This window comes from Vicugna pacos, chromosome X (assembly GCF_048564905.1).
Source record: "Vicugna pacos chromosome X, VicPac4, whole genome shotgun sequence".
NCBI classification, from domain to species: Eukaryota; Metazoa; Chordata; class Mammalia; order Artiodactyla; family Camelidae; genus Vicugna; species Vicugna pacos.
In genome coordinates this window covers 91,085,806-91,108,637 of record NC_133023.1, presented here as the reverse complement: position 1 = coordinate 91,108,637, position 22,832 = coordinate 91,085,806, and the positions used below count along the sequence as shown (strand labels likewise).

The 22,832-nt window shown below is 38.9% G+C and overlaps 1 protein-coding gene across 10 annotated transcripts in view; it reads left to right on the top strand.

Moving 5' to 3' along the window:
* Positions 1-22,832, top strand: part of ENOX2 (ecto-NOX disulfide-thiol exchanger 2) — a 258,174-nt gene that overhangs the window by 189,238 nt on the left and 46,104 nt on the right. For all 10 annotated transcript variants that reach the window (XM_015238923.3, XM_015238922.3, XM_031671327.2 and 7 more), the window contains 4 exons: positions 1,751-1,906; positions 10,916-11,122; positions 18,849-19,082; positions 21,305-21,517. In XM_015238923.3, the coding sequence (XP_015094409.1) occupies positions 1,751-1,906; positions 10,916-11,122; positions 18,849-19,082; positions 21,305-21,517 (810 nt within the window). The remainder of the gene's footprint in view (positions 1-1,750; positions 1,907-10,915; positions 11,123-18,848; positions 19,083-21,304; positions 21,518-22,832) is intronic.

Here is a 22,832-nt window from a genome sequence, read left to right as displayed (position 1 = left end):
CCTCCTGGGCCCATTATACCCAAAGTTCTGCTTCTGTATGAATTGCAGACTTTTCTCACTGTTTAGATACTCCTCTTTCCACATCTTAGAGAGCTACTCAGGGGATTCAGAGCCACCTGGAGGACATGGTTAAAGGCACTGCCCTCAGGCCTAAGTGGTGAGCAAGGTAAAGTTGGGGGGACTAGGACCTGCTACTGTTGTCACAACTACCCCAACATTATCAGAAGTCCTTATACAATACTTTGCAGTACACCATGCATTCTGTAACAGAGGGCAGGGGTGAGAGATGGGGAAATGAAATAGAATGCACTTCTTTTTTTTTCAAGTAACTTGCATTTTGATATAGAGACAAAATGTAAACAGTGTACTGCCCTTAGACCCAAGCAAGTGGGGCCCCTGCAATGGGCCCTCACTTCAGGGGTCCCATGCTTTGGAATGACTGTCTCAATATTTTCTAAGTCCCCCTCCAGTGCTGAGGACTGGCCAGGTAGATAGCACCATCAGGGCAAGTGCCCCAAATCCAGAGGAGGTTCTTTGTGGGTCTTGATGGCAAGAAGCATCTTTCTCAAAATTTTCTGTGTTCCCCTCCAGTGTCTCGACTGACCAAGGCTTGCAGTGTCAGCTACGTAAGGAGTCCCAATCTAAAATTGAACCTATGTGGACCCCAGACCCCCTCTCTCCCCTTTGAGGCACTCTTCAATCCTCTACCCCACATGTGGAGTCAACTAGATGCCCCAAGAAGCTTCTGAACTCATGCTTATTGAGTTCTCCCAGAGTCTTGGTTCCAGGAGAATATTCTGGCAAGCAAATCATTCCAGCTGGCTGGTATGGTATTTGTTTCATGGTATCACATGAGGTTGGGCTACCAGAATAGTGTTGATGGTGATTTTAAGATGACTCAAGATGTGTATTTAGACAAGCCCCACAAAAATATTTGTTTGGATCCCCCACATGTCCTAGAAGCATCGTTGAATGAAACAAAAGATGATACAAAATAAAATTCAGTGGCAACAATCGTAGAGCGGTTTTCAGACACAGAGTTAAGAATGAACCAGAATTATCTGGAAGTGTTCTTCAGAGAGGGTGGGACTTGAAGCCAGGCCTCGAAGCATGGGGAGAATTTGGGGAGGCTCAAAGGATTTCAGGAAGGCACGGAGAACAACATGAGAATAGTTATTTGTTGAGCATTTTTGTGCTATGCATTATGCTAGGCACATTTCATTCATCATTTTGTTTATTCCTAACAGCTCCGTATAAGAACAGGTAGTTAATCCTGTTTTGCAAATGAGGAAATGGAGGTTCAAAAGGTTCATCCTGCTAAGCAAATGGTAGAACTGGGACCCAGGTCTGCCTGATCTCCAAAACTGTGTGCGCTTAACACCATGCTTTACTGCAGAAAGACAGGAAGTGTTACAAGGGACAGCAAGAAGCTTTGTCTGAATGGAGCAGAGGGTGCGTGTTGGAAACTTGCAGAGGGCAAGATCAGTAGACAATTACAAAAAGCCTTGGATGTCAAAATGAGATGTAGAGACAAATAGGCACTGGTCAAACGAAAACGAACAGCCCCAGCCCAATAGGAAAATGCATAATTATGATATTTAAGACCTGGTAATGCTAATAACATGTTTTGTTAAATATTTTGCCTCTGTCTTAGGAAGACCTTTGGTTTGAAGCTTATAAGGTAACATTCTGCCTCTGCATGACCTTGCCTGGTGTAATTTATTGCTGTCTCTTTCCTCTCCTTTTTTAGACTTTGATCCTGCTCTTGGAATGATGACTGGAATTCCACCAATAACTCCGATGATGCCTGGCTTGGGAATAGTACCTCCTCCAATTCCACCAGATATGCCAGTAGTAAAAGAGATCATACACTGTAAAAGCTGCACACTCTTCCCTCCAAATCCAAGTAATATTCTGCTTTTTCTCCACACATGTCCCAATCTTTTGGTATCTAGGAACACTTTCTTCTTTTCCAAAAGAATACCCAAGGGCTTCATAGATCTATGTACAGAAACCTCACCTAGAAAACAGGAAAATTTTCTCTTACTGAGCAGGTCTGAATTTTATGCACAGAAGAGTAGACTTCTGTGTGTTGGTTGCAGTACAAATGATAAAACATTTCTAATGTCGTCTGGTAAGGAATTCAAGTGCATTAGTATAGAAGGAGGCACCTGACACAAACTGCTCAACATTGTCATTTGCAGTCTCTCCTTTTCATAACTGGCCTAGATGCTGTGATGGCAGAAATAAAGTGTGTTCTGAGCCTACCTGAGGCACAAGAGAATATACATTTGATGCTAAAAATCCTTCACTGCTACCAGCTATTCACACACCACTCAAACTACTGCTATTTGTTGATGGGTTGTGATAGACAGTGAGATGAGTTTCAACTTACTGTGAGGGCAAAGAGGAATACTAAGACTGAGTCAAACTCCTTTCAGCCATCGAGTCAATGCAGTTCATGTGGAAATGATATAGGGATCTATCTTTGTAAGTAATGAATAGGTTTTTCCTTAAAAACATCTGCAAAGCTACAGTGGTCACTTGTCAGTTAAAATGCAGCAGCAGTAATGATTGAGTCAAACTTTTTTCAAGATCTATATGGGGTTTTATTTACTTTAAATGATCAGTAGCTATTTCTGCACATGACCCAAACCTCATTAAAGCTTTTCCCACAGTTCTAGTGGTGCTGGATGGCCTATTTAAGGAATCCACCACTACAGGGCTGAGGGATTAAAGCTGTTTGTTAAGTGACACACTCAGTGGTTCAGGCCATAGAGCAAATGAACTTGCCTGATCATGATAAACATGAACCTTTGACGTGGGACTTCAGACAACTATTTCATCTCCCACCTTACATAGGAATCAGTTAATCATGGAATCAAGCCCTGGCAGGGACGCATATTCTATTTGGCATGGTCTGCTCATAACCAAGAGGATTTTAAAATCAATCAGGGTTGGTTGGACAAGTTATCTTGTCCCCTTTTTCTAATGAAAAATATTCTCAGTGCCTTCTGAAGATCTTTGAGTTTGGTTGTTGGTAGCATACTTCCTTCCAGACCAATAAGAAATCTAGAAGGCTATCATGTCAGGGGACCAGATTGAGAGAAGAGCTAGCATGTAACAGGAGAATTGGGAAATGAAGAATAAGATGGCTCTGTTAGGCCTCACCTGCCAACTCAAGTGGCCATTCCTGGATTTGTATTTAGTGCTTAGGTGAATGAGCAACACTGTTATACCATTGTCTCTTACTCTTAGTGCCACTATCCCTACAAATGGGTGATGGACTTTTTCCCCTTTCTTCTTAGAGAAAGTTGTGCATACTTGATACTACCTTTTTTCACTTCAAAAATCCATGAATTTAGGCATTGCCAGGGTTAACACCTCCTGGTTATATAAAGGTAGAATCCTGCTGATTTAATCATTCATTTATCGCATAATCAGCCTGCACTAGGCTTTCATTGTCTCAATCAGGTGTAATCAAACAGGATGGTTCATAACCTGTAATGTCTAGGCTGAGTGCAAGAGATGACTTTACAGGATGCTGTCTCTGAATTTACCAAAAATGGCACCCACACTTCTGTGTGTAACACATAGACCATGTTGTTGAGCAGTCTTTAAATGAATATAGACATATATGGCTTAAAGAGGCTCTAACTTTTGATAGTCTTTAGTAAAACAAGCAGAAACACACCTTTTAAATACATTTATCTTTCCCCACCTACAGCCATGCCTTCATAATTCTGAGTTGGAAGTTCCACATAGGGAGAGGGAAGCATTTTAGCTTCATGGCTCAATCTTTTAGTTCTTCATTTTTGTATTAAAGAATGCTGACAGGGCAATTAGTGCCTGTAATGTGGTGGCTTCTGGGAAGAAATCTTGCTTTGGAATTGAATTCAAAATATAACACTCCTGACAGCATAAACTGGTATTCTATTTCCTTTTCAGAACTTGAATTTTGTCGAAAGAGGGCTCAGGTTACTTGGGCAGGGAAACACTAATAGAGAAGCCTCCCTTAGTTCCCTGCTGAGAGCATGCAAAAGTGCCATTTTTTGTTAACAGCCCCAAGACTCTGTGAAGGTGAGATGGAAAGAGCAGGTGTGATTGGAAGAGTAGGGATTTGGTTTGATTGACTTATCTTCTCCAGAGCCCACCAACCCTGTCTTAAAAGGCCTTGACTATAAACCCTAGTACTTACTCCTGTCTGTCTCTGGTATATTCTTTTCCACTCAGTGGCTTCTCAGCAATAAGGTCCTGCGATTTAGGGACTCTCACAGTCTCTTTATGCACCCATGTGATCTGCTTCTGTCTTGTTGCTTCATTAGAAAGTATCTTTACCATTAATTCCTTCCCCTCTCTCACACCTACATTTCATCCAGGTGCTGGTCTCACATACAGAACTCTAAAAGTCCTGGGGCTCCCATTGCCCACAGATTCAGAGTCCAAATCCTGGACTTTGAAAGTCTTTCACTGGTCTGCTTTGTCAGCTTAAAGAAAGACACACAACGTAAGAGTTGTGAGTTTTAGTTTTATTCAGGGTCTTGCTGAGGACTAGAGCATGAGAGATAGCTACTCAGTTTGCTCTGAGTAAAACTACTCCAAACAGGTAGGGGGAGGCCAGTTCATCTGTGATTTTTGGCTAGGAAATACATGCAGTTGAGCATACATCTTAGTAAATGATTACTGCTAATCACAAAGACTAGATCTCTGAAGTTAATGATTTTAGTGCTTTCTTATGTATGGGAAGCTGCAAGAATCTGGGGCCATTAAAATTCTTCCTGAGATACACATCTAACTGTTCATGGGGCCTGCTTGTCCAAAGCCCATAGGGCCTCATTCTTCTTTTCATCCTTAATTCCTCTCAGGGTGCACTGTTGGTCAGCGACTGCAGGCCAATGACTTAATCCTTGTAGAACTGGGTGGTGAGCAATGCTGTGTCTTAGTGATCCTAATTTGTCTGCCTCTACAGCATTATGTGACCATCTTCAATCTATCATTTCTACTTGCCATTTACCCACCATTTAGTCAAGTTCAGTTGCTTCCTAATCTTACTCTCCTCTCCAACCCAACTCCAAGCCTACTTTCTCCCAAACACTTCCATGTGGAAGGTACTGAAATTAGAACAGTAGTTACTCGTTCTAATGCATTTCCACTAAAATATTAGGTGCTAAATCCAAGAGATAGTTTTTAATCTTTAATTAGCTTATCTGCCATGTTTAGAACTAATAACTCCTTCACCCTTCTTGAAACATTAGGTCATTTGAAGGTATTAGAATGACCACCAGAGAGATTACATACATCAAGGAGGAGGATGACCAAGCAAAGAGCACCCTAAGGAATTCTAACATCTCAAAATTTAAAAGAGAAAGAGAAGTTTGCATTCTGTACACCTCTTAGCAGCAAAAGTCCTCAAAAGACTTAATCTTTACTAGCTGTTTCCAGTTCTCCTCATCTCTTAAATCTTCTTCATTTGTGCTTTCGCCCCACCCCTAAATGTCCCTTGTTTAAGATCACTAATGGCCTTACAATACTAAATCCAGTGGTCAGTTCTCAGTTATCTTCCTTATTGATCTAGTAGCCATATATGACACAGTTGATTACGCCTTACTCATTGATGTACTTTCTTTACTTGGCTTCCAGGACACCACAATATTGGGGTTTTTTTCCCCTCCACACTGGTTGTTCCTTCTCTGCCTCCTTTGCTGATAACCTTCTGTTTTCCCTGACTTCTTATGATTGGAGAGCCCCATGGCTCAGTCCTTGGACCTCTTCTGTGTCTGTTTTCATACCTTTGATGATTTCATACAATCTCATGGCTAAAAAAAAGCTATCTGTATGCCAGTGATACCCTAAATTATGTTTTTAGCTCAGAGCTTCCCTCTGAACCCCAAACTCATATCCAACTGCCTATTTAATATCTCTACTTAGATGTCAAGTAGATATCTCAAATTTAATAGGTCCAAAACAAAACTCCTACTATTAGCCCCCAAACTTACACTAGTATCCGTCTCCATCTCAGATAATGACAGCTGCATCCTTTCCATTGCTCAGTCACAACTTAAAGGTAATCTTTAACTACTCTATTTCCCTCAAACACCATATTTAATCTACTAGAAAACTCTTATCAGGTCTACCTTAAAATATACATCTAGAATTCTAATAGTCTCATGATAATTACTGCTATGACCCAGTTTATATCCACCATAATACATTTTCTGCAATTGCAATGTTGCAGATATTGCAATAACCTTTGAATTGTTCTTCTTCTTTCACCCTTGCGCCTACAGTCTATTCTCAAGAAAGCAGGCAGAGAGATCCTTTTAAAAACCTAAGTCAGATCATGTCCCTTCTCTACTCAAAACCCTTTAATGGACCCTATGTTACTCACAATAAAGGCCAAAGTCTGTTTAATGGCACAGAAGGACCTTCATGATCTGCTCTGACTCTCTCACATTGTCTCTTTGACTTTGACTCCTACAATATGGTATAATAATTAAGAGTCCCAAAGTGACATAGGCCTGGTTTCATATCCCATATCTCCATCACTAAATAGCTATGAGATCCAGGTAAGTAACTTAACCTTTCTGATCTAGACTAGGCAAAATCAGTTCTGGTCTAAAAATCCAATGGATCAAACTAGAAAGGAGCTGACTGTGCACCAGTGAACTAAAGATAAATGGTAAGTGAGTACCCCATTGTCCTAGAAGCAACATCCTCTGATTCCTAGAAGTCAGAGACATGACAAAAGAAAGCTCTCTGGAACACGGTTACTTTTTATCGCAGGGTGGCTATCACAGATTTATTGCATTTCCAATTAACAGTTCTCAGTTGGTAATATAAGAAGAGGGCAGGACCCTCTCTCCAGAGAAGCCAATTCTGTCAAGATTTTTCACTTGAGCTGATAGACCTTCTGTATGGAGAGGTTGCATTTTTCATCTACTGTGAAATAACAGTGAACGTGGAATAAATGGTGAAATGTCATCTGCTCTCTGTGTGCAGGCACATGGGAAGGCACCCAGGAGCCAAAATTTAAAAAGAGCATTTTTTTCATTTTACTATCTCAAAACAGGCTGAACTCATTTTGACCCCTAGGCCTGGGTTCTATAAAGAAAATTAGAGAAAGTGGATAAATTTAGAATCAATAAAGATTTGCTGGCCTTCTGATTACTTCCAATGAGTTGGGATTACATTAAAATATATCCAACCCCTGCTGATTGTCTAGGGGACCTTCAATCTTGGGCTGTCTAATAAAATCAACTCAAAGATCTTGCAGTACGTAAATTCTGGCAAACCAGTTGAATGATCTGTGATGCTCCTTTGAAAAGCAACATGCAAGTGGTTTATAGGGCCTCTATGCTGCTCCATGCCTCACTTCTCAAAGATCAGCAGTGACTTTGATCTTAATGCTGATTGCCCCAGCACAGCTCCCCAGAGTGGGTGCTTAGTTGTAATTAGAATTGCTAGAAGCTCCTCCTTTTCCATTACCAGAGATTAGACTTCTTTATATTCCCAGTTATCTTGAATCTTTTTACTTGGAAGTTTCTTTTTCTCCATCCTGAGTGGTGATTGGGGTGTTACAGGAGCTTAGCACATTACCTGATTAGTAGGTGGACTTTGAATTTTCTCCCCTACAGAGTTACCACTGCTGTGCCCAGATCACTGTATTTCAGTGGGATTAGAAAATCAAGCCCAAACCAAAAAGTGCTTTGAGCTGTTAATTAAAGAACAAGTACTATCCATTAAGGAAGATAGATAATACAGCCCATTGCCTTGCTGGTGGCGTACACCTAAATCTCAGCAAATGCTATCAAAGAGGCTTTCTACATTTACCCAAGGAAAATAAATAAATCCCCAGCATTCTTGACACTACTCTTAGTGGCTCTTATGCTTCTTTAATTAGCAGACAGTCACCACAGAATAATCACAGCATCTAAATAGGGTAATGATTTCATCACAGAATTTTTAAATCCCACAAATTGAGTCAAGGGAAAGAGCCTTTGTATTGTCAGTGTTATATGCAACTGCACTTGTAACCAGACATTCCTTAGAGTTTCTCAATGGACCTAAAGGTAGACCTAACTAAGCTAACTCAAATAATATAAAAAGGTGAATATTTGCTTCACAGAAAGATTCTTTACCACTGGAATTGTTTAAACAGTAAACTTCAGAATGATTCTAAGACAGAATTTTATTCCAAATTCTTAGATTTGAAAACATGGCTCTAGCTAAATGGATGTTCTTGAAAATTCTTTACCTATATAGTTAATGACTAGGTTATGTTCCATGGTCAAAATTATATGTGTCTTCACAGCTGTAGATTCTGAAACCGAGCAGGACCCTGCAGAGCCTACCAGGGTACAAAAGCCCCTCCATGTCCCCTGTTTTGTTTTGTAGAAAAAGGCTTTGGTCTCCTAGGCCTTCCCTAAGTTCCAAAGAGCAGGCACAAGCAGCTACTAATTGGAAAAGTGATAGAATACAGAAAAAAGGAAAATCAGAAAGTCTTGTACCCTGCAGCCCTCACCACAAATGTTGCCTTAAAAAACCCTTCTGTGAAAGCCAGGTCTTTTGAGCATAAGCTGCCCATTCTACTTGCTTGGCACTTGCAATAAATGCTGTACTTTCCTTCAGCACAACCTAGTGTCAGTAGATTGGCTTTCCTGTTGGGAGTGGAGGGATGGGCAAGCAGAACCAAGTTCGGTTCGGTAACAGTATCTCTACTAATAAGAGTGAGTTCTTCCCAAATCCAGCCTTATCTAAAGATCTAGATAAAACAATGAGCTGAGAGTTTGGAAGTCCAGGTCTTAGGTGCTACTCAACTTCAGACTTGTGGTAGGGCTTTAGAAAGCCTCAGATTGGTAATTAGGAAACCTGGGATCTATAATAGTAAATAATAATAATGCTATAATAACTACAATTTATTAGGAACCTATCTAGCGTAGGCATTGTATAACATACAGTATAGACAGTAGATTATCAATTATCCTACAACAACTCTTGTAAGTTAGAGGACAGTATCCCTATTTTAAGATGAAAAAATGAGGTTCTCAGAGGTTATGTAATTTTCCCAAGGTCATACAAACAGTGAGTAATTAAAGTTTAAATTCAGGTTTAACTGCTCCAAGTTCATGTTCCTTCTCTTTTCATCTAATTTGGTGACCTTGAATAAGTCACTCAACTTCACTCAGGTAAGGTTTTTCTTCTGTAATATTAGAAATTTAGGCCAAGTCAGTGGTTTTTAACCCTAGCTACACATTACAGTTGCCTGAGGAGCTTTGAAAAATGTGCATGTGCAGTCTGTCCAGACTAATTAAATCAGACTCATTTGAGTGGTACCCAGGCATTGTTTGTTTGACTCCAAAGTTGATTCTAATGTGCTGCCAGAGTTGAGAGTCACTGAAAGTATGATGTTTAGAATTCTTTCCAGATCTTAAAAACTCAGAGCATAAGTCTCAAGAGATTCTGGACTTCATTTTTCCCTTTTTGGCTAAAATTATAACCTCTCCAGTGTCCATGACTAAGATATTTCAGATTCCTGCTCACTAGGTTATCTTCTTTTTCCCTTTAAACTTCTCCTGTGGAACAAAAAACCCAATACAGTGAGTTCTTGAAATTATAGACATTAAAAATATTAACAGAAATTTCGTAAGTTCTCTGAATACCTCTTTTATTGCCTAAATAGAGGGAAAGAAGATATCATGAGAACTTGATTATTCTGACCCACGCTCATTAAATAGATAGCAGTAGCAAAGTGAGGAAGCTTGAGGTGCTGATAGCCAAGGAAGCTCTCAAATCATCTGTGTGCCAACTTGGATAAGAGTCAGGTGGGGGCCTTGGCCTAATCTACAATTGAGACTCATTTAATTTTGCATGTGAGCTGTAATCACTGGTTGGTGAGCTCTCCAAATCTTGAGCTGGGAGAATTATTGTTAAGAGCTGAATGGAAAGAATGGATTACACAAAATAAATCCTTGCAGATACAAAACCAACACTAGAAAAACCCTTGACCATCATGCTTTGTTTTGTTGGGCTATGAACTGTAGGATTTTGCTTGGAAAATACTTTGATGCATATAAATAGCAACAAAGAGCTGGCAGATACGAAAGGCTTTATGTATAAGATAAGTGATAGAAAGCATATTTTTTAAGCAAAAAGAGAATCGTCTCATTAAGTAGTTTTTTAAATAACTCTGTACAGCCAAATTTATCTCACTTTAATGATTTCCCAGACAAGCTTACTTTCTCTGCTGTCTTTCATACTTCCTTCTAAATGACACTTAATCAGCTTCTGGACTTCACCTCTCCAGCAAAGAATTTGAAGAGGAGCTCACTGGTATCAAAAAACAAAAAACCTAAAAGAGGTGGTCTGTATTCTGGCTGATTTTGTCAACCAAATCATTCTGATAGCTATAAACATTTTTATAAATGTTCATCCCATCACTGTCAAATTATCCTGAAGCCATTCTCTCAGTAAACAAGAACAGAGAGAATACGGTAACTACAAACTGAATTAAACAAATCATTCTCTCAAGGACCCTGGTTCTGAGAATTCCCAAGAATAAAAGTTTAAACCAAGTGGAATTTCCCTTCACTGTCATCTTAATAAAAATGACCAAAAGCTGGGTATAGCTGGGTTGTCACAACAAAATTAAAGAACTTTTGATGGGACAGATGGGTCTGAGTCTTTATCCTGTATATATACATCACGGTCACCAAACCATTGAATAAAATAATTCTCAGGTTCATGAAACCAACTTGCTGTGGAGCAGAGGTGAGCCCCTTGGAGGCCACATGCTTCTGGCACTCTTAGGCAAAAGTGTGACAGGGACAGTAGGGCTATCTCTGGGACATGTCAAGTTTTTAACAGGTCCATTCCACACAAACATTTTAATTTCAAATGCTTTTGCACTTACACTTAGATCTTCCACCTCCTGCAACTCGCGAACGACCACCAGGATGCAAAACGGTATTTGTGGGCGGCTTGCCTGAAAATGGGACAGAGCAGATCATCGTGGAAGTGTTTGAGCAGTGTGGAGAGATCATTGCTATTCGGAAGAGCAAAAAAAACTTTTGTCACATTCGCTTTGCTGAGGAGTACATGGTGGACAAAGCCCTTTATCTTTCTGGTAGGTGTTCAGTCATAAGGACTGTGCCCATCAGGCACAACACAGACATCGGGGATCAGTGTATCTGCATCTGTGACAGCTAAAGTTGGGGCTTAACGGCAACCCCTCTTACCTTCATAGATGGAAGATGCATGTTACTACCCAAGGTATTCCTTTAAAGTTCTCAAGTAGTTTCTTTTTTATTGAAATATAGTCAGTTTACAATGTTGTGCCAGTTTCTGGTATACATCATAATGTTTCAGTCATACATATACATATATATATTAGTTTTCCAATTGCCTATGGGAGAACTCCAAAATTCTTTACTTGTGGCATCTAAAGGCCTTGATAATCCATTTTACCTCTTAGCATTATCTCCCAATCCTTCCTTCACATACCAAGTCCTAACCACACAACTAATTCTAGTTCCCAGAATGTACCCATGGTGTTATAGGCCTTTTCCTCTGACTAGAATTACCTTTTCCATACCCACATTTTCATACCCTAAAGCTCCAGCTCAGTCATAACCTCTTCTAGAAAGCTTTCTCTGACTTCTCTCCCTATTCTGCCCCAGGCTGGTTTGAACACCCCTTCCTCAGTGCTTCCGCCTTACCTTGTGCTTCCTCCTAACATGACACCTATAACATCACATGAGAACTGTCTTTTTCCACACCTGTCTCCCAGAGTATGAACTCCTTAGGGGAAGGACTGTGTCTTATTTAACTTTCAATCCCCAGCATCTAGCATGTAACCTGGCACAAAAGTAGGTGCTCAGAAATAACTATGGAAGTCAGTTAGTTATCAAATATCTATTGACTGCTAATCAGAATGCTTGGTTGCTAAGGATACAGCAAAGACTGAGGCAGACAAACTTCCTGCCATCAGGCATATTACATTCTGGACATGGCAAAATATGATATGTATGTAAACAAATAAATTAATATCAGCTAATCAAATGTTATGAAGAAGATAAAAAGAGTTAACGTACCTGGGGTGGCTAGGAAAGCAAGTCTTCTCTGACATTTGAATTGAGATCTGAACAATACGAAGCGGATTGCCACTTGAACATCTGGGGGGAATGCATTCCAACATAAGGAAAAGCAAGTCCAAGACCCTAAGATGTAAATGGACTTGGTATATTTAATCAGAAGAGAAAAGGTAAGTATGACTGGAGCATAGTAAATGGGAGAGAGGCAGTGAAGGGAAAGAAAATCTGAGAAGTAAACAATACCAAATTATGTTGGGTCTTGTAATTTATACAGGCATACCTCACTTTGCTTTATTGTGCTTTGCAGATACTGCATTTTCATTTTTACTAATTGAAGGTTTGTGGCCACCCTACATCAAGCTCATCTACTGATGCCATTTTCCCAATAGCATTTGCTCACTTCATGTTTCTGTGTCACATTTTGGTAATTCTCACAATATCGCAAACTTTTTCATTATTACTCTATTTGTTATGGTAAGCCGTAATCTTTGATGTTAGTATTGTTGTTTTGGGGCACCACAAACTGCACCCATATAAGATGGCAAAACTAACTGATAAATGTGTGTATTCTGACTGCTCCACTGACTGGTCGTACCCCCATCTCTCTCCCTCTCCTTGGGCCTCCCTATTCCCTGAGACACAATAATATTGAAATTAGGCCAATTAATAACCCTACAATGGCCTCTACGTGTTCAAGCGAAAGGAAGACTCCCATGTCTCTCACTTTAAATCAAAAGCTAGAAATGATTAAGATTAGTAAGGAAGGCATGTCAAAAGCTGAGATAGGCCAAAAGCTAGACTTCTTACACCAAACAGTTAGCCAAGTTGTGAATGCAAAGGAAAAGTTCTTAAAAGAATTTGAAAGTGTTACTTCAGTAAACACACAAATCATCAGAAAGTAAAACAGCCTTATTGCTGATAAGGCATAAGTTTTAGTTTTCTGGATAGGCCACAATATCGCCTTAAGCCAAAGCCTAATTCAGAGAAAGACCCCAACTCTCTTCAGTTCTGTGAAGGCTGAGAGCGGTGAGGAAGCTGCAGAAGAAAAGTCTGAAGCTAGCAGAGACTGGTTTGTGAGGTTTAAGGAAAAAAGCCATCTCCATAACATAAGAGTAGCAAGTCTGATGTAGAAGCTTCAGCAAGTTATCCAGAAGATATAGCTCAAAATCATTAATGAAGATGGCTACACTACACAACAGATTTTCATTGTAGATGAAACAGCCTTCTATTGAAAGAAGATGCCATCTAGGACTTTTATAGCTAGATTGGAGAAGTCAGTGCCTGGCCTTAAAGCTTCAAAGGACTGGCAGCCTCTTTTGTTAGGAGTTAACGCAGCTGGTGACTTTCAGTTGAAAGCAATGCTCATTTACCATTCCAAAAATCCTAGGGCCCTTAAGAATTATGCTAAATCTACTCTGCCTGTGCTGTATAAATGGAACAACAAAGCCTAGATGACACAATATCTGTTTACAACATGGTTTACTGAATATTTAAGCCCACTTCTGAGGCCTACTACTCAGAAAAAAAAGAATCCTTTCAAAATATCATTGCTCATTGACAATACACCTGGTCACTCAAGAGCTCTGATAGAGATGGACAATGAGATTAATGTTATTTTCGTACCTGCTAGCACAACATTCTTTCTGCAGCCCATGGGTCAAGGAGCCATTTCAACTTTCAAGTCTTATTATTTAAGAAATACAGTTCATAAAGTTGTAACTGCCATAGATAGTGATTCTTCTGATGGATCTGGGGAACATCAATTGAAAACCTGGAAAGGATTTACCATTTTAGATGCCATTAAGAACATTAGTGGTTCATGGGAAGAGTTCAAAATATCAACATTAATAGGAGTTTGGAAGAAGTTTATTTTAACCCTCATGGATGACTTTGAAGACTTTGGTGGAAGAAGTAACTGCAGATGTGGTGGAAATAACAACAGAACTAGAATGAGAAGTGGAGCCTGAAGATGTGACTGAATTGATGCAATCTCATGATAAAGCTCTAACGTTTGAGAAGTTGCTTCTTACAGATGAGCAGAGAATATGGTTTCTTGAGATGGAATCTACTCCTGGTAAAGATACTATGAAGATTGTTGAAATGACAACAAAGGATTTAGAATATTATATAAATTTAGTTGTTATGACAGCAGCAGAGTTTAAGAGGATTCACTCCAATTTTGAAAGAAGTTCTACTATAGGTAAAACGTTATCAAATCATGTTGCATGCTACAGAGAAATCATTCATCAAAGGATGAATCAATTGATACAGCAAACTTTATTGTTGTCTTCGAATTTTAAGAAATTGCCACAGCCACCCCAACCTTCAGCAACCACCACCCTGATCAGTCAGCAGCCATCAACATTAAGGCTAGACCCTCCACCAGCAAAAAGATTATAAGTCACTGAAGGCTCAGATGATGGTTAGCATTTTTTAGCAATAAAATATTTTTAACTAAGGTGGTTAATTTTTTAGACACAATGCTATTGCACACTTCATAGACTACAGTACACTGTAAACATAACTTTATATGCACTGGGAAACCAAAAAAAACTGGTGTGATTTGCTTTATTGCAATATTCACTTTATTTTGGTGGTGTGAAACTGAACCCACAATGTCTCTGAGATATGCCTGTAGTGATGAGTTTATTATTATGGATATAATGGGAAGTCATTGGAGGATTTTAAGGAGTAAAGTGACATGATCTGATATACATTTTAGAAATATCACTTCCGGGTAAAGATGTACTGAAGGGTATGGGCCAGTGTGGTCACTGGTGTTTAGTTAGCTAATCATAGCATTGGTCTAACCCAGAGTGATAGTGGCTTATATACTATGGTAGTTGGAGTGGAGACGGTAAAAATTACTCTGCATAAAGTTTCTTGTTTATGGTAAAAGTTCAAATTTTGGGAGACTGAGGCAAGAAATTATAATTGGAATGATTTCTGTTAAATATTATGAAGTAAAGCCCTTTGCTTTTTAGGGTGGTTTCAAGATAAAGTTTCATGGCTGATCCTTTGCTTATTTTGAATTGTTATTGTTCTTTATGGAGCAGTGAATAAATAAGCCTGAAGGCATAAGACAGAGTAATTGGAAAGGACATAGAACAGTTAGCTATTTCCTTTCCTTAGGGCTACTAGTTTGGAAGAATTGGGTCCAAGTGCTAGACATTTTATGGTGACAGAATCTTCATTCATGTAACAGATGCTTGTTGGACATCTCCTTTGTATAAACTATTGTGCTAAATGTTGTACACAGTAGAAAATGAGTAAAACCTAGTTCTGCCCCTTAATGAACTTAGGGTTAGTATGCAGTCATCATTTATTAAAGAAACACTGAGTACCAGGCATTGTTCAAGACACTGATAAGACACACTCAGTGCTAGTAATAATGGCATTGAAAGTTACGTGTGCTGTACAAGAAGCATGAGTAAAGTGTTATGAAAGTTCAGAGGATACAGAGGGAGGAGGAGTGAAACAGAGAGAGATTGAAAATTTCTGGCTCCTGACTAGGGGTATCAAAAAAGGTAGCATTTGGAGCAAGTCTTTGGCAAAGAGAAAGCATTTGAATGTGGACAATGGGGCATGTATACAATATGAGCAAAGATACACAGGTGGTAAGTTTTGAAGAACATTCAAGGAAACAATGAGTAATGGTTTGTGTACTAAGTAGACATGAAAGAAGGAGGGAAGACATAGGTTGTCAGCACAGTTTGAAAGGCTTAACAGTTGAGTCTTTACTCCTCAGATAATAAGGAATTGTTGAAGAAATTTTTGAACAAGGAAAATGACTGTTTCTGAAAGATTAATCTGACAGCCCTGTATAAAAATGGGTAAGAGGAGAGGAGGTCAGTTAGACACCTGTTGCAATAGGCCAAAGAAAAGGTAATGAGTGTTTGAAAAAGTAGGCTGTACATGGGAAAGGGGAGGAGGCAGATGAAGAATACTCTTTTTACATTTGGTAAGTGCTGTAAAATATAACTACTGAAGGTTTAATAACCCTTAGCAATGATAACAGAGAATTCCACAATAGACTGTTTTAATATGAACTTAAAGGTCTTGAAAAGCCCTGTAACAGTTGTACATAAAAGACGACATGCTGCTTAGAAGGCATCCATCTAAACATCATTGAAATCAGCTCCCTGGTAACAGCCTCCTCCTGGAAACATTCTCATAGCTGCCAAAGGAAAGGAGATTGCAATCAGTGATGTGAAAACAACTAATTTTTCCCTTTAAATTTGAACCTGCTCCCTGGAAGTTTACAGGTGCTAGAAATATCCTGAATTGGATGGCTGTTCTCCCATATTGTAAAAGAAAGAGGTTAAAACAAACAAAAACCCCTTAGAAAAGGAGATAGGAATGTGGAAATAATCATTTTTTTCTACTGAAGCTTGACCATCTTTGGGAGCTGGCATTATGCACAGTGCACCACCTCGTAGCTTCATAGTATCTTGTGTGTGTTTATGCAGAGGTTTCATATTGTCCTCTCATTTGATTCTCTCCTCAATCCTGAGAGAGTAGTCAAGGTAATCATTAATAGCTCCATTTTTCTGATGGCTCAGATGATCAAATTAGTTGAGTGGGTGTGGAAGTGCATTGTAAACTGTAAGCCCTAGCAAAGGTTGCTTATGAAATGTATTCTTCCTCTCTCTCTGTCTTCTTGTTTGCATTGTTTCCAACAAGAAATATGATGTTATCCTTATCTTTTTGGTTTCTCTGTACATAAAGTGTGTCTTTTGTCTATGGCAGCTTTTAAGATAGTCTCTTTATTGCTGGTGCTGAGAAATTTATGATATGCCTTGGTGTAATTTTCTTCATGTTTCCTGTGCGTGGGATTCATTGAAATTCTTAGGTCTCTGAGTTTTCCTCAAATTTGGAAATTTTTCCTCCCTTATTTCTTCAAATATTTTTTTCTGTTCCCTGCCCTGTCTGCAATCAGGGCTCCAATTAGGCATATATATGGTCCCTTGAAGTTATCCCACAGCTCACTGGTACTCTGTTCATTTTTTTTTCAGTTTTTTTCTTTCTGTATTTTAATTTGAATTGTTTTGATTGTTATGTCTTCAAGTTCATTAATATTTTCTTCTGCAATGTCTAATTTGTGAATGGACCTGTCCAGTGATTTTTTTCAACTCAGACATTGTAGTTTAAATCTCTAAAAGATTGACTGTCATTCTTTTTTTTAATGTTTTTTCTGTTTCTACTTAATATATTCAATCTTTTCTCTAGCTTCTTAAACATATAAAACCCGATTATAATAGTTGTTTTTATGTCCTTATGTATTAATTAGATTATGTGTCTCACTTCTAGGTCTGTTTTGTTGATTGATTTTTATCTTTATTATGATTTGCATGTATCTTTGCATATTGGGTAATTTTTTATTGGATACCAGACATTGTGAATGTGACAAATATTTTTCATTCCTATAAGTATTCTTGAGCTTTGCTCTGGGATATAGTTAAGTAACCTGAAAAAATTTTTATCTTTTTAGGTCTTGTTTTTTATAAGTTTTGTTCAGCAGAACCACAGCAGGGCCAATTTAATCCAACTAGGGCTAATTTTCCATCACTAAGGCAAAACTCTTCTGATTACTCTATCCAATACTCTGTGAATTATTAGATTTTCTCCTCTGGCTAATGTGAAAAGGAACTATTTTCAGTCCTATGTGAACTCCAGGGATTGTTACCTCTAATGCTCAGATAGTTTCCATACACACACATAGACATCAGCTTCATAATAGAGGATGGCCCTCTGCAGATCTCTGAAGTTCTTTCTCTGTGTAGCTTTCTTCTTTCCAGTACTGTGCCATACAAACTGTGTATTCCGCAGTCTCCCTGGATTCCCAGTTCAATCTCCTCAACTCAGGGAGATCGCCAGGCTTTGCCTGAGTTCCCCTCCCTGTGCTAAGGCCTGGAAACTCCAAGCAATAAGATGGGGAAATCATAGGGGTCATTTCATTTGTTTTTTGTCTCTTAGTAATTTTTATCTTCATTGCCTAATATCCAATGTCTTTAAAATGTGTATGGAAGCAGCTAGCTCAGCTTTTTAAACTTAAAAAGTTAATTAAAAACTTAACTTTTTTTTGGTTGTTGTTGAAAAATTTAACTTGGGTACTATAGCTGGCACAAAAGGTGGACTTGAATCCTGGATTTTTAAATCCTAGTCCTATACCACTATACTACAAGCACACTACCTCTGTTTTTAAGGATCTCAAATTATGTCACCTGGATCACATACCACTCCCCATCATATCTGTTTCTGCCCCTCCCCAAAATGGTTCAGAGTCACCAAATACACCTAGGAAGCAATTTGGGGGTTGAAATGTCTAGCTGATACATTTACATTTTATCAAAATTCTGAGTGGTGATTTGAATGACACTTTTGAAGTTATCCAAAGACACCACAGTTTGAGGCCAACTTTTCTATTCTTCCCAGCCTATGGCACCATATAAAGCTTATTCTTGATACCATTATCCATAGAGCCTCCCTGTGCCAGAGGTGAGGCGGCAGATGGAGGTATGGAACTCCAACAAATAAGACTGACCCAAACCATAGAATAATACACTATTATCCAAGATGAGACTCTAATCCAAGTGTTTTGATGGTTCACCTTGTTAGTAGTGGGGAGAGAATTTGGGGTTATGTGGTCATTTGAAACTACTGCAACCACATCTGAAGCATGGAACTTGGAAAGGTAGGTACCACTACTCACTCACTGGGCTGCTCTTTTACTCTTCTCTCTCCCTCTTATGCACTTAGGTTACCGAATTCGCCTGGGCTCTAGCACTGATAAAAAGGACACAGGCCGGCTCCACGTTGATTTTGCACAGGCTCGAGATGACCTGTACGAGTGGGAATGCAAACAGCGTATGCTAGCAAGAGAGGAGCGCCACCGTAGAAGGATGGAAGAAGAAAGGTTGCGCCCACCATCCCCACCCACAGTGGTCCACTATTCAGATCATGAATGCAGCGTTGTTGCTGAAAAACTAAAAGGTATACAAAACATTCGAGCTTTGTGATTAGAAGAACTCCTTTTTTGGGGGGAAATTTAATAAATATATTTGTATTGTTGGCAGTTATCCCTGAATTTCCCACTGGTAGATTCTTAGCAGTTCTTGTGTTGAAGCCTTGCAGATAGAGGTGTACCTAGTAATTTAAGAAACAAAAAATTTGTCCCTCCTACCTATGTCTCTGATCCTTCACTGTCTCAAGTGATGACACTTTTTCTCACCATACATCATATAACTAGGAAGAAACAAGTTTTTCCCACTTTAACACATCAGATCAACTGTGATCCATAACTTGGGACCTGTAAGTGCTACCCCACCACCACCAACTTTTGTTATGGATAGCAAGTTAGTTCTGAATGCTAAATCAGAATAAATCAGAATGATAAAACTTGATGTGACCCTGGAAAACTATGATAAAATCCCATTTTATAGATGAGAAAGTGGAGGGCCAGAGTAGTTGCAGTGTACATTCTTCATAGATTACTCAAAGACTTAGCTACCACCAACTAAAAGAGGACTAGTTTAATCACAAAATGGCCAACTTATTTCACATAGTACCAACAGAGACTTTCAGACATTGCTAAATCAGACTTCTTTCCCTTTAAGTTTTAATTCCTGTTCCCCTTGCTTGACTCTCAGAGCCATTTTACTAATTTAACCTTAATTGCCCTGCCTGGTCTCCTGTGTTAGTAGCTCAAATCCAGTTTTTTTCATTCTCTGAGTATGGTTGATTTTATTGAAAGAATGCTGGTGTCCCATTGATCTTATTGATGACACCAACCCAGTTCTAAAGGTATGAATTCTCCCTGCTTCTTGTGCTCTAGACTCAGCAAGATGCTGCTAATTCCACTTCGCAAATAGTTCTCATTCGCCAAACTTGTTTACACCATATAGCCTAAGGGATTCACACATTTAAGAAATTCTTTGTTTGGACTGATTTTGTTTTCATGTAAGAGAAAAGCAGAAAACACAGAGTCCAAAATAGAGACACAGAAATAATGGTAGATTTTTCAAAGCTGGAAAGGCTGAAAGCATTGGTAAGATGCCAGGTCCAAGGCTTACTTGTTCACACGACACCAAACAAGTTGGTTTGATTTTTTTTAATAAATTTTCTGATTGTGTGGACCTTAAGCAAAAAGTGAGCATCAATAAATGAACCAGACATCAGTAACAATTTTTAAGTGAGCATCAATGTAAAGACTGTATGAAAATAGTAAAATGAAAATCTGCTATAATGTTGAGGCTGACCTCTCATTATATGTCCGCACTAAAAAAAGGCAAGAAGCAAGAAGTTCAAATTACAGTGAGAGATGTTTCCACTGGTCATAAAGGTTTCTGACTAGAGAGGGATGTGGAGCCCTACAATGGGCCTTCAATGGGATGCTAATGGACTCTCCCTCTCAGGAGTCTTTAACAGCAGATATATAAGTGGCTATCTCAAAAAGCAGAACCAGAAGTTTTGGAAGAGTTGTGCTAGGATTTCAGCATCAGAGAATAACTCCTAACTAGCTGTACAAATCTACAAGGAAGTCTCCTCAGGCAAGAGAAACAGGATGTGGAGAAATGTAGAAATAGAATGAATTACATCAAAATAGATTGTGACTGGGACTGTGTGGAAAGCCTGTGGCTGTGTATTGAATGCAGGAGTGATGTTACAAAAGGTCAAAAATGTAAATGTTTATACCTAAAGAATTGACATTTAACTTTTTCTTAAGGCTCCTTCCAACATTGTAATTCCGTGGATCCAGGATAAAGTTACTGTCAAATTCAAGCTGAACTCAAGACTCAAGGTTACTTTTTCTTATTAAAAAAATAAGATTGTAGAATTCTGAAGTTCTTTCACCACTAATTCATACATTACACAATGCACACATGTACAATCAGAGGTTAAGAAATCTGCAATATGGGAAAACTGTATCAGTAAAGAAAAATTTGTTTAAAAAAAGAAGAAACAATCTTTTTCTGAAAATTTTCTTAGACTACAACCAACCTGACTACTTTTTGAGTCTTTCGTTTTTTTCAGTCTACCTGCTTACCTGCTTCCTGTGTGCACACACGTGTGCATGCATGGTTCCTCACCCTCAGCAATTCATTTTACAACCATTGCCAAAAAGCTAGGGCGACCTCCTTGCCAGCATGTTAGGAAAAGAGTTCAAGATTTGGTTACTTTTGATGATTCTAAAAATGAATTCTCTTTTTTTAAAGATGATTCCAAATTCTCAGAAGCTGTACAGACCTTGCTCACCTGGATTGAACGAGGAGAGGTGAACCGTCGCAGCGCCAACAACTTCTACTCCATGATCCAGTCAGCCAACAGCCACGTCCGCCGCCTGGTGAATGAGAAAGCTGCTCACGAGAAAGACATGGAAGAAGCAAAGGAGAAGTTCAAGCAGGCTCTTTCTGGAATTCTCATTCAATGTGAGTGGAAGTCACAGTTCTGCTGTAAGGGTGAGAGGGCACTTCACTTAGTCACCACTGTCTCTACACAAGAGCCAGGCCTCCAGACCCATCCTGTGTCAAGGAGCAATGCCCTCTTCATCACTGCCTTGTGCTCTAATATTGCCAAATGCCCGAGTTCCATTTTCATGGCTCATGTGGGCACCTCCTATGTTCATTTTCTCTGGTATATCTACTTCAGCTCCTTACCAACACTGCCACTTAGACCACTATCTTGTGCTTTTACTTTTGCTTGTTCTGAAAGTAAGTTATGAGCAACCCCCAGCCTCAGTGGAAAATTCAAGATACAGTGCTGAAGTTAGAATGTACAACAGGGCCGGGGTTGGGGGAGAGTATAGCTCAGTGGTAGAATGCGTGCTTAGCAAACACAAGGTCCTGCATTCAATCCCCAGTACCTCCATTAAAAATAGAAATAAAATAAATAAATAAACCTAATTACCTCCTCTAAAACTTTTTTTAAGTATGTAGCATCAGGATGCCTAAGCTTCTTTGCTTCAGATTTGAATCATTATTATTGCATAATATGCTTTTTAGGTACTCCATTTTAGTGAGAAATGTGATTCTATTTCCCAAGGTAATTGAGTAAAGGCTAAAGTTGCTACTTATACCTTTTGTTTTTGTTTTTCTTTCTTCCACATTTCCTTTTCTGGATGTCCATAGACACTGGTATGGAATGGGAAGCCACTGAAGTGGCCATTTTCAAAGAGTAGTACCACTCCAAACCTATACAAGGTCTCTTAAATGAGACAGATTATAAAAATGCTCAAATAATGGTTTTAGTTCACCACATTGTAAAACTATGTCCTCTTATCTTTTGAGAAAGAAACTGTATTCACATTAAGAATAAGGGTACAGTTTTATGATTTTGCTTTTAAACAATTATGGCCCACTCTTCCCACATTTGACTTCCCATACTTGACTTCCCATACTTGACTAATACGTAATTGGGATTAAGGAGGAGTTATTTCATTTTTCCATTTTTATTTTGAAAGTTTCTATGGGCGTAGAATCCAGGAGGAGAAAGCATATGTTTTTAGGACTTCAGAATAAATAGAAAAAGAGAGTAGCAAAAATCCTGGGAATATAAATCCTTAAATCATTAGTAGACAGGGGACAAATGGGGCTGTAAATAAAGAAATAACACTTTTGAATTTTCTTACCATGAACACCCAGAAATACACTTGTATTTCTCCAGTCACCGAGCCTATCTAGGTAGACTTAAAATAGATCTCATCCATCTTAGGTTTTGATTTGATGCTTTCTGGTTAAACATATC